Genomic DNA, 17784 nt, shown 5'->3' on the forward strand with positions numbered 1-17784 from the left:
CCCGTGCCCGCCCCATCCCCGCCCCGTGCCCGCCCCATCCCCGCCCCATCCCCGCCCCGCTGCTTCCCGGCCGGGGGAGCCGGGCTGGGTAAGGAGCCGTCCCGGAGGGGGTGAGGGGGGTAGAGCAGCTCCCAGAGCCCGTGAGGGCCCGAGAGGAATGAGGGGGAGCGGGGGGAACACAGATAAGGAGTTATCGGACACGGAGCTGCTGGAGCAAATCCAGAGGAGGCCACGGAGCTGCTCCGAGGGCTGGAGCCGCTTTGCTCTGGAGCCAGGCTGGGAGAGCTGGGAGTGTTCACCGGGAGAAAAGGGCTCTCCAGGGAGACCTGAGAGCCCCTTCCAGGGCCTGAATGGGCTCCAGGAGAGCTGGAGAGGGACTTGGGACAAGGGATGGGGGGACAGGACGAGGGGGAATGGCTTCTCACTGCCCTCTGGGCAGGGTTAGATGGGATATTGGGAAGGAATTCCTCCCTGTGACGGTGAGGAGACTCTGGCACAGGCTGCCCAGATGTGGCTGCCCCATCCCCATCCCAGCCAAGGCCAGGCTGGACAGGGCTTGGAGCAACCTGGGCTAGTGGGAGGTGTCCCTGCCCATGGCAGGGATGGGACTGGATGAGCTTTAAGGTCCCTTCCAACGCCCCTGCCATGGGCAGGGGCACCTTCCACAGAGCAGGTTACACAGTGATTACAGCAGATCGAACTTTACAATTGTAAAACTGTTTAAAATGTTCTGTAAACAGTTTTATGTGCTATTTATAAGTATACTTACAGTTTATTACAGTTATCTGCTGCTATTTTGACAAACAGCTGCTTTCACTGTGGAAATGAGCGAATATCAGTTGCATCACGTATTATGAAACATTTCTCACTCAGCCAGTCTTATGACGTGCCAAAATTAATTTTCTTGTTCCTTAACCCTCCCCATGCTGCTTGTGCAGCTACCACCTGGGTCAGCTGGGGGCTGGAGAACTAATTCACTGTGTTTGCAATTCCTATTGTTTTCTTTAGCACACCAGACCTTAATAACCACTGACTCAGTGGTATTGTGAGGAACAAAAGAACTCCTTAGTGTTCATTAATATCTCCAGTTCAAATCAGAACAATTCTTTTTGGTTTTGGCACCGTGTTAAAACAAAAAGGAAACCTCTGGACTTATAGATTTGGGACTACAGCTGAGTTTTGGACATCTAGCCTTGGGAGGGAAGGGCTGAATTTGTTTTAGGGGTACAAAGTCTTTACAGAGTGTGCAGAAAGATTTTGGCAGTAATGGGGCGGGCGAAACAGGCAGCAGAACGTGTTCAGTAGGGAAACGGCCAAAGTCAACACCTTTAAACCAAAGCTGCCTAAACCCTGAGCACAGGACAGAAAGTGCCTTTTTCTACCTACTATTATCACACTGGGTTCCCATCTCTCTGGTGGAGGAGCTGTGACTGCTGCCAGCATCTTTCCAGAGGGGTGTTGCCCACATATTTACTCTCCTTACTTAATGGGAGTAGGGAAAAAATTGGAGAAAAATTATTTAGGACAAAGTTATATAGGTCCTTAAGTTCACAGGAAGAAGGGGTATTATTCTGATTTTTAAAAAGGATAAAGTAAGAACAAAGCTTTAAAATAAATCTGTTGCATGATAGGTTTCTGCCTGTTTTGTGACTGGAGCTTGTATCTGGAGAACTTTATCTCTTTTTTGCTTTAGGAGCTTGACTCTTCATTTGAGAGCACCAGCTGGCTCATGCTGGTTGTGTTTTCTTTTTCATTTTCTAGAAGAAATCTAGGCAGAAAAAGGAGGTTTTGTATTTTGGAGTGGTGAGAGGCCACAAAATCTGAAAGCAAAAATTTACCATTTAATTTTTTTTTTTCAAGAGGAATGATTTTGTCCAAGTGTTCCTGTAATTCACTGCAGGTTTGAAAGGAATGCTGCTCAGGATTCCTGGCTAATGCTCGGTGCTGATTGTTACTGTGCACTTACCCTGTGGATCTGAACTTGAGCTTTGAAGGTGTTGCCTTGATCCAGTGGCTGATTTGTTATTTTATCCCCCTGTTGTGGGAGCTAAACGAGGTGTGAACTGAGCTGTGACAGCCCTCCATACGTCCCCTGTGCTGTAAGTAACCCTGTCCCTCTCCCTGTGAAATTCAACTTGTTTGCTGTTGTTTTTTTCTTGCAGCGTTGCCCCGTGGGGACTGTCCCTTCAGACAGCTCTGGGAGCCACAAAAAGGGGTGGATGGAGTTGAACCAGAGTTACAACAGCTCTACTTTGGACTATTCAGAAGATACCTTTGAGTCCTTCAGTGAGGAGGAGGAGATCAAACCATCTGGCTCCTGCTGTCCCACAGAGGATTTGGAGGGCTCAGATGTGTTGGAAAGCACATCATGGTTGGCAGGCCAAAGTCATGCAGGTATGCAGAGCTTTCCCTCACAGAGACCTCCTTTCTCAGCTTCCGATCAGTGCTCTGGGGACTTGAATCAGCAAAAATAAACATGTGAAGATTGCACACAGTGTTCCTGCTGTGCAGAGGAACAGACCCTCAGTGCGATGACCAGATCTGTGCTCCCAGGATTCGCCAACAGCTCCATGTGGAACGATTTGGCCATGGAAGCCCTTCCTTTGTAATCTTGTGATGCTGAAATTCTGTTGGCATCTTAAAAAAAAATATTCCACAAGTTGTCTTGACTGAGTTACCACATCTGAAAAGTAGCTGGGCCATAAAATAAGTTTTCCAAGGGAAAGTTCCTAGATTTGAAATACTGAGGAAGGCTGGATTCCCTATCCAACCTGGCCCTGAGCACTTCCAGGGATGGGGCAGCCTCAGCTTCTCTGGGCAATGAAGAAGCTGCATTAAATGAGGGATAAATCAGCTCCGTTAGGTTTTCTTTTCTCTCTGCAGGGTTCTCTGTCATTCTCTTGTGTTCTCCTTTTCTCCAAGTTTGGTGTGGTAAATATTGTGGATACTTAAAGAGACGAATAATCTTTTAATTTAGTTTGGGAGCTTGCAGCATATATAAAACTTTATAGCTTCAAAGATTAGCTACAACACTTTTAATGTATTTTTAAAGGTAGTGTAAACAAGATTTATTTTAATGTCTGTTGGCTGTTAGTTTTGTGATCTGATACTATTCAGTTCAGCTTGGTCAGCTGACATATACCAATATATAATGTTAATTATATATTGTAATTATATATATTTTATATATTGTAATTATATATTATATAACAGATAATGTTAAATATAGTTACTATGGTTTCATATTGGGAAGCTGTTTCTTTTCCTACTATAGACAAGTCCAGTAGAGATGTTCTTCCTATCCCTCATCCATCCAACATTTTACTTGAGGTTTCTTTCACTCTACAGTAAGAACTGTCACCATTATCATTAGGAATCCTTAAAAATACTGTTTAAGCCTGAAATGCCACCCATGGAGGCCAAACTTTGCTGTCGAATACATATCCATGAATGTAAACCCTGTTTATTGTAGCACAGAATTCAGCATTGGAGATCAGTGCTTCAAAAATCTGAATAAAGAGGTGATCATTGTCTTGGTATGAATTCATGATACATCCCTAAAATTGAACAGTGTCTGATTTGTGTTTTTTGCTTAAAATTTTTGTAGTTTTACAAATGATATGTTTTAATCCCTATTTTTTTTTTCCGGGAAATATAACAAGATTCTTTAAATTATTCCATGTCTAACAATTGAAATCCTTATTTCTGACATCAAGGAACACATGCTAGGAGCAATCCTTACTGTGTGCATAGAGGTTTCTTTAGTAAGTGTTACCACTTTTTATCTTTACAAGATTAATATTTCATAAAATCATAGAGTCTTCTGAATGCTCTCAGTTAAATGAGAAACTGGGGAATAATTCACAAAGAATTTTTTTGGGGGAATTGATTGCTTTCTGTTTTATATATTTTCCTGAGAGCAGCATATATAAATAATAAAACCCAGAGAAAGCCTGTCATGCTGCTGCTCCCACAGGGACACGTTATTTCCTTGTCTAAGCCCATGCAATTTGCTGTCAGAACCCTGAAAACAGAGCAGAGAAAGGAGATGCTCCCTGTTTTGAATTGGGGCCATGCCATGTGCACCTTGCTGTCACTGGGAGGGACTTCTCAGACCTTCCAAGTGTTTTGTCCTTTCCCATCTCTTTGCTTTCACATCTTTGTGGTTTCCTTAGTTCCTGCAGAACTGGAGTTCCCAGAATCACAGAATATTCTGGGTTGGAAGAGACCCACAAGGATCATCGAGTCCAACTGGAACAAGCTGGAGAACAGGGAGCTGATACAGAATTTTTATTTCCCTTGTGCCACCTTATTTTCCACTTGGATCAATACCCTGAGACAGTTCAGCTGAGCTCCTAAGAGTGTGTGGCCACAAAAGAAAGAGCTGGAAATAACTGATGGGGCTGAAGGAGGGAGGAGGGAGATGAGATTAGTGCGACATTACAGATCAAATTGAACGTGTGAACAGGCTCCCATTTTCTCAGTGAATCCTGGTTCAGTGGGGTGATTAGGAATGAGTAGTGGAAGGTATTTTATGGGACAGAAGCTTGTTTAGCTGAAATCCCTGGTCTCATCTGTGTATTCCTGTGGCTTGGGGTTTCTTTTCCCTCACCAGGGCAAACTGGCACGTTCAAGTGGAGCATTGTTTGCTTTTCTGCAGTCCTGCTTTCCTCACAAGGTATGTTCAAAGTTGCCTTTTTTCATTGCAGAGGAGCAATCTGAAGGAGTGGATTCTGCAGCTCTGGAAAGAGTTGCCATAGGAAAATGGATTGTTGCCATGGGAAGATGGAGAGATCTAAAAAATAAAGAAGCTGAGGTTAAACAGGACAACTCTGTCAGGAAAACTCATGGTGGTGAGTTCAGTTATTTCAGTAGAGGTTGTAATAATTTCTTTTGAGAGGGGATGTAAACTTTTAACTAGACTTAAATTTTATATGCAGGCTGTTAAGCTGGATAATTAGCCAGGTAATTAAATACAAAGTTTCTCTTTTAGGCTTTCTTACCAAACAGTTTTTCTCCCATACACACATGGCTTTGATGCTCCTGATATAGTGACATTATCCTAGTGATGCATTATCACAGAATCTGGATAAACACATTAAAAAAATGTATCCACATTTTAAATTTAACTGTAATCCTCAATTTTTACTGGATTGTTAAGATTTTTTTTCTCTCCAGCTTCCTCTTTCAGCTCCAGTACCAGTACAGGTATTAGAACTCCAGTACCAGTACAGGTATTAGAACTCCAGTACCAGTACAGGTATTAAAGTGTGGAGTTTTTCCCTCCAAAATAAACGTGACTTTGGAATTTATTGTGTGAGATGTTTTTCCCCTGTGTGCTGGTTTAAAAGTAAACTGGCAGGAGAAATGAACCCAGCTCAAGAGAGATTATAAGTCAGAGTTACAATTTAAAAAAAATAATGCAATAAATACAATCATACAGACAAACAATTGGTTTTAACCCACAAAACCCAGATGTATAACTCAGCACCCTGGGGCATGAACAGAGTGGTGTTCATTGGCCCCTGTGCTGAGCTCCACCTGGTCCCCTGAGTCCAAAGGAAAAGGAAAGGAGAACTTGTTGGTGAGAGTGGTGATCACAGTCTGGTTGAGAATGGTGGTTGCAGTCTGCTCGAAGTTCTGGTCCTCCTCTGGATCCGATGAGTGGTACCAGAAGTCCCAAGACCCCAAAATTATATACACTCAGGTTCCAGTGGGAATGCCCAGTACCTCCCCCAGAGCGGGGAGTTCCACAGTGGGTGACCGTGAGTGATGAGACATTTTTGGAATCCTTGGCGGCCCATTAGCAGACATGACCCCTCAGGCTGGGTGTGGAGGTGCTAAAGACTCCCCAGAGGGGAGTTATCACACCTGAGTCATTGGTGTGAGGACAGGAACATCCTCCTATCTCACAGGCTTCCTGGCACTCAGCTTATAGCCTGAGGGGTCAGGTGTGCTCTGGGCAGCTGCTGCAAATGGTCTATTGTTAACGGTTCCCGGGAAATGACATGGAGGGTGCAGAATACACAGTTTGGGTTACACCCACACAGTGATGAACTAGTCCCAGCTGCTCTAACTAGGACACCCTGTTAATCAACTTTATGGATTATTGAATTACCTGTTTGCCCTGTTTTAATTCCTTTCCCAAACTGAGGGAGGCAGCAGGGCACCAATTTTGGCAAGAACAATGGAGCAGCTTTAACCACCACAATGATGGAGAGTGTGGAGGAGGAGGAGAGGGGAAGGAAGGAAGGAAGAGGATACGTTTCCATGTACTGGTTACACAAGCAACTGTGAGAGCAGATGGTGGGATGCAAGTCCTGCTAAAGTCTCTCTCAAAAGTGTGTCAGAGATGCTATTTTTAATTTAAAAAAAAAAAAAAAAAGAGCAAGAAAGCTGGAATTGAGCAAAAAATTAGTGGGAGCAGACAGGGAATCTTCCTCAGTCTGTGTGTTCATGGGAAGTGAACAAGATCAGGAGTTTTGTAGGTCACTTGTAAGACTGATTAACCAGGAGATCCTCCTGCCTAGGCACTTTGTGGCACAAACATCCTCAAACCATCCTAGAAAAACAGGAGCTAAGGTCATTTCTAGGCTGTTCTTAATTGTTGAGCAGTGGTGAGTCAAAGCTATGAGTTCCTGACTCATCTTCTGCATTTATCCTTGTGTTCCTGCTTTCTCAAGGCTACCAAGCAGGCTTTTAGTAGAGCAGCTCATCTGTAGCAGAGAGGCTTCTCCTGGCTAGCTCCTCAGAGATGATATTCCTAAAATACCTCAGAATCCTGTGGCTGATTCATGGAGAAATTAAAAGGGAACCGAGGAGTTCCAGAGTCACTGAGTGAGAAACCACAGTTTGAGGTTGAGGATGTTTTCCATCTCTACTTTCCCTTGAAAGTTGCACTTGGAAGATTTTACTCATGGGATGACTTACAGATTTTTTTAGTTCTGCACAAGAGAATGTTCTGCCTTTGGTGTATGGATGTTGATGGGTAAGGAGAGGCCTTGAGCAGTTCTGTTCCATTCTCTAGTGCTGATTTATGAAGGCATGTGTTGTCTTCTGCCTGTGCTGTCCCTTGTCATTGTTACACCAGTGCTCCCAACCACCATCAATATGAAGAGCACAAAATATGCTTCATGCTTTTCCATGTTACCCCCAAATTCATCAGTATCAACGATACTTTAGCCATGGACTACATTTATTGCAGAATATTAACATACAAATAAAGTAAAGCACAGCAGCTTTTGCACACTGACATCTAGAACTGCCTCCTTCTCTTTGACTTAATCATTCAGTGTGCAGGAGCTCCCAAGCCTTATACTATTTTAACAACTTGGAGATTTTAAAAAAAAGATATAAGAAGATGAGCTCACTAGAACTAGATTTGCTGCACAGTGAGTCCCCTCAGTACACTCAGCAAAGTGAATTATGCGTGCACTGAGCATGCAGGGTACTTCTGAATTTGTCTTCTTTGTAATAAACCCTTTTTTTCTTATCTTCCTAATAGGGAGGGAAAAAAAAGTTCTGGTGTACCTATGGAAATGTCCTGGAATGTGATTCTTATTTTTTCCTAGTTTTCTCTGTGGGCTGAAAAAAGAAAAAGCTAAATGCTGGCCTTGGGAGAAGGGAGAAATTTTTGTCATAGTTCTCTTTCTATCCTCTTCTCTGTCCCTCTTCCACCAGAGTTATTAGGCAAAATGCATCACAACATGACTCTAAATCCCCAGTTCCATATAGATTATTTCAAAGATCACTACTCATCTTTAAAATTTACTCAAGCAAACTGCAATTCTTCAACTTGGATCTATCTGAAAATTCAAGGGGGGCTTTTTAACCCTGTGAGTGGTGCTGTGCTCACAAGTTTGATCTCACCTTTGTAACATGTCTACATTAAATGCTTTGCTTGTTTATTTTCCACTGCACTATTGCTGTCAAAAGTGAGAGAGCTTGAGCTGGTAATGTGTGTTATTTGGAGGCAAAGAAATGTTTGTGGCTCAGATACAGTTCAGTCACTCAGTCGTTATTGTTACTTTGATAGTGCTGTCAAGCTAAAAGTAAAAAAGGCCCTGAGATTCCAGACTTGTCTTCTGATTCTGTAGTTAAGTAGAATTAATGTAGGCTGGATGTGGAAATTCCAACCAGCAACACCTAAATGGAAACCCTGCTCTGGAGCCAGGCTATGAGAGCTGGGGGTGTTCACTGGGAGAAGAGAAGGCTCCAGGGAGACCTGGGCCTAAAGGGGCTCCAGGAGAGCTGGAGAGGGACTGGGGACAAGGGATGGAAGGACAGGACAAGGGGGAATGGCTTCCCACTGCCCTCTGGGCAGGGTTAGATGGGATATTGGGAAGGAATTCCTGGCTGTGAGGGTGGTGAGGCCCTGGCACAGGTTGCCCAGAGAAGCTGTGGCTGCCCCTGGATTCCTGCAAGTGTCCAAGGCCAGGTTGGAGCAACCTGGGCTAGTGGAAGGTGTCTCTGCCCATGGCAGGGGGTGGGACTGGATGATCCTTGATGTCCCTCCCAACCCAAACCGTTCCATGGTACTACAATGATTCACTGTGCTGGAAGAGTTTAATTTGCTTTAAATTCATATTCGTGATAAATAACCTGGTAGGTCAGTTCTGTGTTGCCTGCAGGGATCTTTCACAAACTGTTTGCTGTCAGCATGTTACCCTGACCTGCTGCACTCAGTTGTACAAATCACTTTAGGTAATCATGAAGATCTTGAGATGCAGAGGGAAAATCTTTCTTGAGAGTAGTTACCAGTTGCTGCCTTTCACAATTATCTCTTTTTCCTTTTTTTCTTCTTAAAATAGAGTATCAGCAGAGCATAATAATAACAAAATGCCTGCCAATTTTCCTATTAAAGTTAGTTTCAAAGGGAAAGGAAACTGAGAAAAGACTTTCCCTCTTTTACTCCCGCCCCTCACAGATTTAAAATGTCACAGAAAGCAAAATTTATGTAGGTCACTTAGTTACAAAGCTCCCAGCAGGGTTTGGGATCTAGACATATGGATTAATTTATCTCTAGTGGTACACACCAAGGCTTTTTGTCATCAGAGCAGCTTCTTGGGCCACTGTGGGGCTTTACTTCCTAAATATTCCATGTTTCGTGACCTTCCTGTTGCGTGAGATGTGGCTCTGACTCGATGCCTGTCCTGGTGGCACTTCTACTGCTCCTGTCACCTCTTCTGCATCATCCCTCCTTCAGTCACTATCACTCATTTAATCATTATTGTTACTGCGATTGTTGTGTTAAGTTAAAAATAAAAAAGGCCTTGAGATTCCAGACCTGTCTTCTGATTCTCTAGGTAAGTAGAATTAATGTGGTCTGGATGTGGAAATTCCAACCAGAAATGGAAACCCTGCTTGTAAAACATTCATTAATGCCTTGATGGAACTGGGAAAGAAGGAGTTTCTTCCGAAAGCCATGGATTCTGCGGGGATCTTCCCATTGTCTTCTCACTGCTGTTGCTGCAAAGTGAAGAAGGTGTGGGGAGCACTGGATTTGGGGCAGCCAAGCAGTAGGAAAGTGTTCTTGTGGAGCAGTAATTGGCACTGCAGGGATTCTCTGTGGGCACAGGGCAGGGACATTTAAATCTGCCACCCCAAATGGAGAAGGATCTGGGATGGAAAGGAGGGAATATGTGAGAGATACCAGAAATAAAACAAACCAGTGCAGAGCTGAAGGACAAGTAAATCTTCTCCACCTGGGAGAAAATTGGAAACTGGAGTCAGTGTGCAGGGAAAAGACAATACTTTCCCCAATTTAACTGTGTGCTGACTTTTCTCATAGTTTTTTTTTTTTTGTTCTTGTTTCAGAAAAATTATAGTCCTTGATAATTCTTATTCTCTCTGAGATTACTTTTAAATGGGAATCAATATTAAAAAGTAACTTCAGGAACGAGTCGTGCAGGGAGGTTTAAAACTTGCTGTTCTCTTTGCTGGTGTTTTTTCTGATGTCTGTAGGTGCAGATGAGCAAAGGGGTGGGTGTGTGGCAGCACAGAATTCATGCATTATTAGAAACCAATTCTTAATAAAAATGCACTTCTGTATGTCAGGAGAACCTTAAGTGAATTAATTAGGCTGGTATTAAATTGTCACAGCCTCCAGGGATTTTACTTATGGCTTTGAGTACTTAAATGCTTTTGTTCTGGGTTTTCCCCCCCCATAATGGTAACTTTTAAATTTTTTTAATTAATTCTCTGCACGGCATAAATTAACATGCCCCTGTTTTTCAGTGTAATTAAACCCAGAATTGGCACATGATTTGCACTGTCCGCATTGCAATAGTAAGGAAAGTCACCTGCTGACTGAAATGATGGTTTCCACTCAAATGTTTATGATCCTACAAAGCAAATTTTTTTCATTAAATTGCATTTTAAGCTATTGCTTATTCTGATTCATCTGTCTCTAAATTGTCACCATGTCTTTGTCTACAGTCAGTTAGATACATCATCTTCTAAGGAGGAGTAAACTGCTCTGCGGTGTCTGATTCTGAACTGGTAGTTGTACTTAAATGACATAGTTTCCATGTTGTCCATGAAACAAAACTCCTGCTTTGCTTCATTTTAACTATGGATCCCCTTATCCTTTATAAACATCAGCTGCATTTCTGAAGAGATGCCGAGTTCCCTTGCAGAATTCCACAGCTCTGTCTTGTCTCCTCAAGACTAAATTCATTTAGGAGAATGTGGTAGTTTGGTCTAGGCCTTCCTTGGTGACCAGTTTTTAACCAAGGAAGGGTTCAGATATACCCAGTATTCCCTACAATTTTTACGTAAGCCAGACTATAAGAAGAAAGGAGGAGAGGCCTTCGCTCTCTTTCCGTCCGGCAGCTTGGAGGTGCAGGTTCCCTGCTGTTGAGTCTGCCGTGTTGGGGAGCGAGGCCTGGTAAGGCCTTGTCGACCTTGGGAGGTGGAGGTTGCCGGCGATTGTTCCAGAGCGACTCTCGGTTGTCCCAAGGAAAGTAGTGAGATATTTCTTTGCTAACTCTTTTAGTGGATAGATATTGGGCTACTAATTGGGATATATATATATCTTTTATTTTGGTTTTGTTCCTTTTCCCTTCCCCCTTCCCTTTCCCTTGTGAAATTGTATATATTTCAATTGTATATGATTGTAATATAAGTGTAAATATATTTATATATATCACTTTAGCTGTCTCTCTTTCGTTTCAGATTTTCTTAGTTGCTTTTCCTCGCTCTTCTCCCTGAGGTTTGGGGGGGGGGGACTTCTTGGGGTAAGGTTTGGAGACTTGGCAGGGAGCCAGCTTCAAACCATAGCAGGGAAGTTTTCCATTCCTGCTTTTTTAAGAGTGTGTGTTGTGGTTATGCCAAGGTGTCCCATGGCATTGGAATATCCCATGGCAGTGGTTGTCAGACAAGCACCAGGAAACCTGCAGTGCCTGGCTAGGAGAAATAAAACCAAATTTAAACCTGACAAGGAGTAAAACAATATGGAGGGATTGTTTAAATTCCGTAATCAGGCCATGTACAGCTGCACAGCATCATTCCATGCCGATGCCCATGAAATACTGTATTGATTGTGGTTTAAGCCTGTGGAAAATCCCCCACAAAGCACTGAATAAAGTTGTAAATCCATCCCAACCCACCCACCTGAAGGATAATCTCGATTTTATTTATTTTCACATGCCACTGGGAAGGATAAGAGAAGATGAGAGAGGGGAAGATGTTTTTTAAACAAGATCTTATAAAGAACAATTGTTGAAGCTTTAGGAGAAAGTATTTTCTGATGGAATTGCCCTTCTCCAAAAAAAGAAGTGCCTGCCTGAGATTGTAGGATCTATTTGAGGTGTTTCCAGAGTGACTTCCACAGCCACTGCCACTAATTTTTGTTATGAATTGCTCCTTAGAGGAGCCCTCTTGAAGTGTTAATTCATTTTGGGTTAGCAACCTGCAGTTTCAGGTAGGAAGAAGCTAAATCTCTATGAGGCAGTTATTGAAAGACAGGTTACTTAATGTCATAGTATTTAACTACTGATATTTAATCTGTATCATTAGTAACCTCATTCTTTCAGGTTCTTTTCTGCTCCCCTATTTGGAGCTTACTCATAGAGACATTTATTGTGCAAGTTCCTGCAGTTCTTATCCGGATTTTATATTTATTTTTATTTTATATGTATATATAATTTAGAAAAATATATAACATACAAAAATATAATATATAAAACATATTATATAATATCTAAAATATATTATATAATATATAATATATATAATATATAAATATATATATATATGTATAAAAAATCTCCTTATACCACTTAAGGAGTCTTTCTGGACGTGCCTATCTCGTGCTGGCCTTATTAGCCTTTTTAGCATGCTTGTAACAAACATGGGTAGAGCCCTCCCCAAATATTCGTTCACGAAGCTCAGCCATGATCATGATAAAAAATCCATCCTAACCCACCCATCTGAAGTATAATCTCGATTTTATTTATTTTTGCATGCCACAGGGAAGGATAAGACAAGATGAAAGAGGAAAAGATTTTTTTTTTAAACATTATATGTATATAAATAGAAATATATATTAATATAAAATAATATATAAATATACATTGAACAAAGATATAAAAATATAAATAATATATAAGCTATTCTATATTGGTTTTATACTATATAATAAATATTTTATTATTCATATCTATTACATAGCTAATGTTTATATATCTAATATTTTTATATATATTTATTTTATATCTATAAAGGAATATATAGAGAGATATAGATAGGTAGATATAGATATATAGATATAGGAAGCAATATCTATAGATATATAGATATATAGATATATAGATATATAGATATATAGATATAGGAAGGAATTCTTCTCTTTCCTTGATACAGTAATTGATGGGTTTGTTTTATTGACTTATGCCTGACAGAAATTCCTGAATTATTTGATGGAGAACTGGATGCTCTCAGGTCTTTTTGCACCAGGAAGATAAATGGGATGAACCAGCAGCTGAGCCCTGAACAGGGAAACACGGGCAAGGCAAGGAAGCTGCAGGATGGAGTCCCAGCAGTGAAAACTGGGACAAGAGATGGGAACTACATTGTTCCTGGTCAGCTGATGAACAGAATCCTCCTGGAAAACACCAGAGAGACTGTTAAGCAGGTGAAAGCCAGGGAGATTTTGGCTAAAGCACTGGATAATAAAGCCATGCCATGAGGATCAAATCGAACAGAGCTTAGTGACGCCTCACTCAGGCCTCTGAAAGAGCTTCTGGGTTGATACCCCAGCATTGATCTGTCTCCTTTCTTAGACACTCCTGCTAGTAAATAATCAAATCATCATCAAAAACTGGCAGCTGATAAAGTAATGCTTTGTGTGACTGAGCCAGGCTGGGATCATCAGTTATTGCACACCCAATAAGCCCCGGATTAGCAGAAGAAAAAGCCTTGTTTGCTGGTTATGTTGGTACCAGTTATTTATCAAATTATTCTGCATATTATTTGCTGTGAAGTCTTTGTGATTCCAGGATTAGAAGTTTTCCAAAGGCAACCCCTCTGCTCCCAGCTTTCTTAGGTATTAGGCAATACTGAAGAATTAAAGCAAGTCCAATAAAATCTTGGTGACCTTAGTCCCTTGATTAAGAAACATCTGTATCACCTTTACCCAATTCCAAGTGCTTTTCTTTTTCACCAGCCCAGTGGGTTTTCCCACCACAGGATGGGCTTTTTGCCACAGCTCCTCCCCTCCCTCTGTAAAAGTAATTAAAGTAATACTTTATGAGGTATTTAAAGTAATACTTTAAATTCAGTTTTGGTGTGAAAATTATTTCTGTTTAAATCTGTCTGTTTAAATTATTTTGAGATTTCAGCCATCTGCATTTTTTCACTGTATTAATGTTAACTCACCTTCCAAATTTTGTAGAATTTTTACTTCCTCTTTATTTGTCTTATATTAGAAAACATATTTTCTAAATATATTTGGTTTATATTAGAAAATACATATTTTCTAAGAAAAGTAACTGCTCTGTTTGCTTCTGTCTTTACCTCCACACACATTTTTATGCAGAGAAGAAGTCAAGGAAGAAGAAGATAGAGAGGCTTGAGATGTGACTTACCAGGATTATTCCGCTGCTTTTGGAGCAACTTATTGTGTTTATGTAGCCAGATGGAATCAGTGTTAATGAAATCAGATAAAACTATTGATATTTCACAAAAACACAAACACTGGGGTTCGTGTAATGCCATTAAATACTCTTCAGTTTTCATGAACTAACACAGGAGTTACTGAGTAGAACTGGTTATCTTCTAAAGAGAACTGTAGGATTTTGTTTGTATTCTGCCTCAGAGCTGCGTATTTGAACTAATTGCTTCAGAGTTTATTTGCCTCTTAGAATTTGTGAAGAGAATCACAACCTCTATGGCTGGCGTTGGAGGCCTTGTGAACACTGCCAGCATAGGGACAAGCACGTCGAGATGGTGGAGTTATTGCTGACTATGAAAGAATTTGCCTAAAAAGCCAGTTTTTGTCTTTAGACAGTCCCTCTATCTGTATTTTTATTGATTATTCTTAAGGAGTGGCCATCTCACTGGGACAGACGCTGCTCATTGCACCAAAGTCTCCTCTTCCAGGTGACAGAAGCTCAAATCCACGAGGCTTCATCATGCCCTGACTGCCAGAAGAAGGAGGCAGAGCTGGCCAGGATTGCCTTTGTCAGGAAAAAAAAGGCTCTGATGGAAGGTACTTTAATCCAAGAGAAACTGGAAGAACAAATTTACTCCAGAGTAAGCAAATATTGTAAAAAAATTTTGTTAAATAATGCTTTTTTAGCATTCTGTAGGTACTGCAACTAAAGGATCTGTAAGGCAGATTTCCCCCTGATTGATGGCAGTGAGATCAGAGTGACCTGAATGCAGTGAAGTCAAAATAGAATTTGGCAATTAATAAAATGCTTTAGGACCAACATAGTGATCAAATCATCTGAGCCTGCCTGATTTATGGAAGCTGAAGGTCATTCCCAGGATGTCCTAGAATTGGTTCTGGGTCTCTCTTGTTTTTGCTTTTTGATGGGCCTTGCAAGACAAAAGGGTAAATAAATTGATGTGACAGTAGGTAACTGTGCCCATTCTGGTCTTCCTTGCTCTTCCTTTGGTGTAGGAGTCTTGGAATAGGACCCTGAAAAATGTTATGGGGGCTGAGACCTTCCGGATACCCTGAGATTTCCTCTTGGAAAAACTTTTCTGTCTGTGCCAGTGTCACAAGGTTGAAGCTTTATGGGTAGGAAGTGCCTCTGGAGCAGATGGGAGGCAATGGAGCTGAAAGGTAGAGAAATCCTTGGATCTCTCTGAAGGAAGAGCTCTTCTCTCCCTTCTTGAAAGGGAGTCAAATTGTTCCTGAGCAGTGAATCCCCTTCCTGAAGCTCTGGGATCTCTTCCCGTGTTTATGAGCAAGATGGGAGTTTGTGCTGTACCACACATTCCCTTTTTCCCCTAATAGTTCCACTCTCCTGATTTTTGATTCTCACTCACTCCATACCTAAGATTTAAGAACTTCAGTGTGAAGTGAAGCTTCACTTTTTTCATTTTTGTTTTCCTCCTTGCTTCCCTCAAAGGCCATTTGCTTTTCCTTTTCCCTCCTTAGGGAAGAAACCTGCTTTAGGGAGCAGATCACTGGCCATGAATTTTTAAACAGGACACTTTAAAACAGGACCCTTTAAAACCCCTGCAACTTGTGCTGCTGAAGTGCTGCCCACCCAGCTGCTTTTGAGGGGCTGGATGGAGCTGCCAGTGGCAGGTCTGGGATAAAGGACATGAGAAATGCCAGGAATACAAATCCATGTTTTCTTTCTGTTTCAGAACATGCTCACACTTCTAGGAGAAGCCCTCAGAAGCTTTCCCAAACCTTCAGTTAAAATGACTCAAGGACATAAAGAAGTGGGAGAGTTGTACATGGAATACCAACTAATATGGATATAACCTGCTCTGGCAGTGATGGATTGGGTGGTGGTTTAATATTCCTGCAGGTGGAACCAGATATGTCCAGCATGTTGTTTCTGGGTTCTGAGTCAACTCTTTATTCTTCCTAAATGCAAATGTTGTAATACATTGTAATCCATCTCTATATGTTTTTCAAATTACAGAAGCCAAGAGTTTCTATTATTAATCTGGCAAGTAATAAGTATTGTTTTTTGTAGGATTGCTGTGGGATTTCAGAGCAGCTCACAGCTGCTTCCATCTGTAAGAAAAATAAATGATTCCGTTTTTCGGGGCAGGGAGGTGTAATTACTGCATTTCAGCTCAATCTTTGCCCACTGTCTCATGTTAAATTGAAAGTGAGGGCCCCAGGTGGAGGAGAAAAAAAGCAGGTTGCAAAGGAACTATAGAAAGCAGTAAAATGAAATGGGGTATTTATAGAAGTAAAATAATGAGACTATAACAGAATTAAATCAGCAAGACTGCAGATGGCAACGGGATGAGAAATTATAATAAATTAATCATGGAATCTGTATAGGAGAGGTGTCCAGGAGAGAAAAAACAACATGGATGAAAACTGGAATAAGACATTGAATTATATTTTTGCCTGGTTTTTTTTTTTGAATATACTTCAGAATTTGTTGTAATTTTTCAAGATGACGAAGTCACTGTCTTTGAAGGAATATATCTGGGGTTCAGGATACGTGCAAATAAAATGGCTTTGTGCTGGGAATCTCAGTGGGCTGGACAATGAAATCATCTTCCCAGTGGCCTCAAAAGCCTTAAGCTGATGTGTGGGCACAACTGCAGCCCACCTTTGTGATCAGTGCTGGCAGCAAGAGCTCGTCCCATTGCTCCTGCTGGGACCTGGTGGTCTTGTGTGACTCACAGAGTTACTGCCTCTCATCAGTCTCCAGCTTCCTGACTTTCTGTGCATTCAGGCCTCTGGAAATCTTGAAGGGATATCCTTGCCTATGAACTCTCCCTGAATTTTTGTTACAAAGCAAAGAGGATTAAACCTTCCCATTGCATTTGATTTTTTCCCATTTTGGGACAAGGAAAATGCATTGTTGAAGTTGGGTTTGTATTTTCTCCCCGTGTAGTTCTTCCCTTCTGTGTGCTCTGTGTTTCTAAGAGTGCTTGAGGGCTGTTTAGCCTCTTGCTTTCCCTTCCCACAAATCAATGGAAAACCTGAAGAGAAGTGCTGGATATGGAGGTAGGTGTTGGCAGATTACATGGTTACCTGTGTATTGAATAAACTCTCCTGGTTTCTTCCTTTTCCTCTGTAATCCTCAGAAATGTTCCTGCCTTCCAATCTCCCAAACCTTTCCTTTTTAGATGCTCCATCTCTGTTCCTTATTTGCTTTGCTCTGCACTCCCTGTTTCTCCCGAGCCTTTGGAATTCTTGAACCATCTGCAAACATGAGGCAAAGGGCACCCAGTGTTCCAAGTGGAGTCTCATAAGGGCTGGCAGGTGAAAGAGCCAAATCCTCTGAAAATGTAATTTTGTTGGTTTTGCCAATGAACACAGGTTTCATCCCTTAACCCACAAAAAGGGAGCTCCAGGACTCTTCTTAAAAATATAATCCATATGTTTTGGTATTTTTCCTTTGATAGAAGCTTTGTAGAGATACTGAAATATTTCTTTGCAGCTCCCGTGGAGCCTTCCTGTAAATACATTGAACTGTGAGTTATTTGGGTTAGGAGTCTGACAATGTTTGTCTGTAGAATAGCTGTCATGCTCACACACAGTGACTGCACAGCTCTTGTTTGTTTGCATAAATGTTACAAACACAGCTCAGGTAACTCCTCTGAAAAATCAAAGCAGATTTTGCTGCTGCC

At 41.5% G+C, this 17784-nt stretch overlaps 1 protein-coding gene across 1 annotated transcript in view; it reads left to right on the plus strand.

The window, feature by feature from the left end:
• Window positions 1-17784, plus strand: part of CUNH8orf48 (chromosome unknown C8orf48 homolog) — a 29316-nt gene that overhangs the window by 58 nt on the left and 11474 nt on the right. Inside the window, exons 2-7 of the mRNA XM_027662299.1 lie at window positions 51-88; window positions 2163-2394; window positions 4710-4853; window positions 12903-13135; window positions 14602-14754; window positions 15826-15876. Coding sequence (XP_027518100.1) covers window positions 2220-2394; window positions 4710-4853; window positions 12903-13135; window positions 14602-14754; window positions 15826-15876 — 756 coding nt within the window. The 5' untranslated portion in view covers window positions 51-88; window positions 2163-2219. The remainder of the gene's footprint in view (window positions 1-50; window positions 89-2162; window positions 2395-4709; window positions 4854-12902; window positions 13136-14601; window positions 14755-15825; window positions 15877-17784) is intronic.

This window comes from Corapipo altera, unplaced genomic scaffold (assembly GCF_003945725.1).
Source record: "Corapipo altera isolate COAL_440 unplaced genomic scaffold, ASM394572v1 326, whole genome shotgun sequence".
Taxonomy (NCBI): Eukaryota; Metazoa; Chordata; class Aves; order Passeriformes; family Pipridae; genus Corapipo; species Corapipo altera.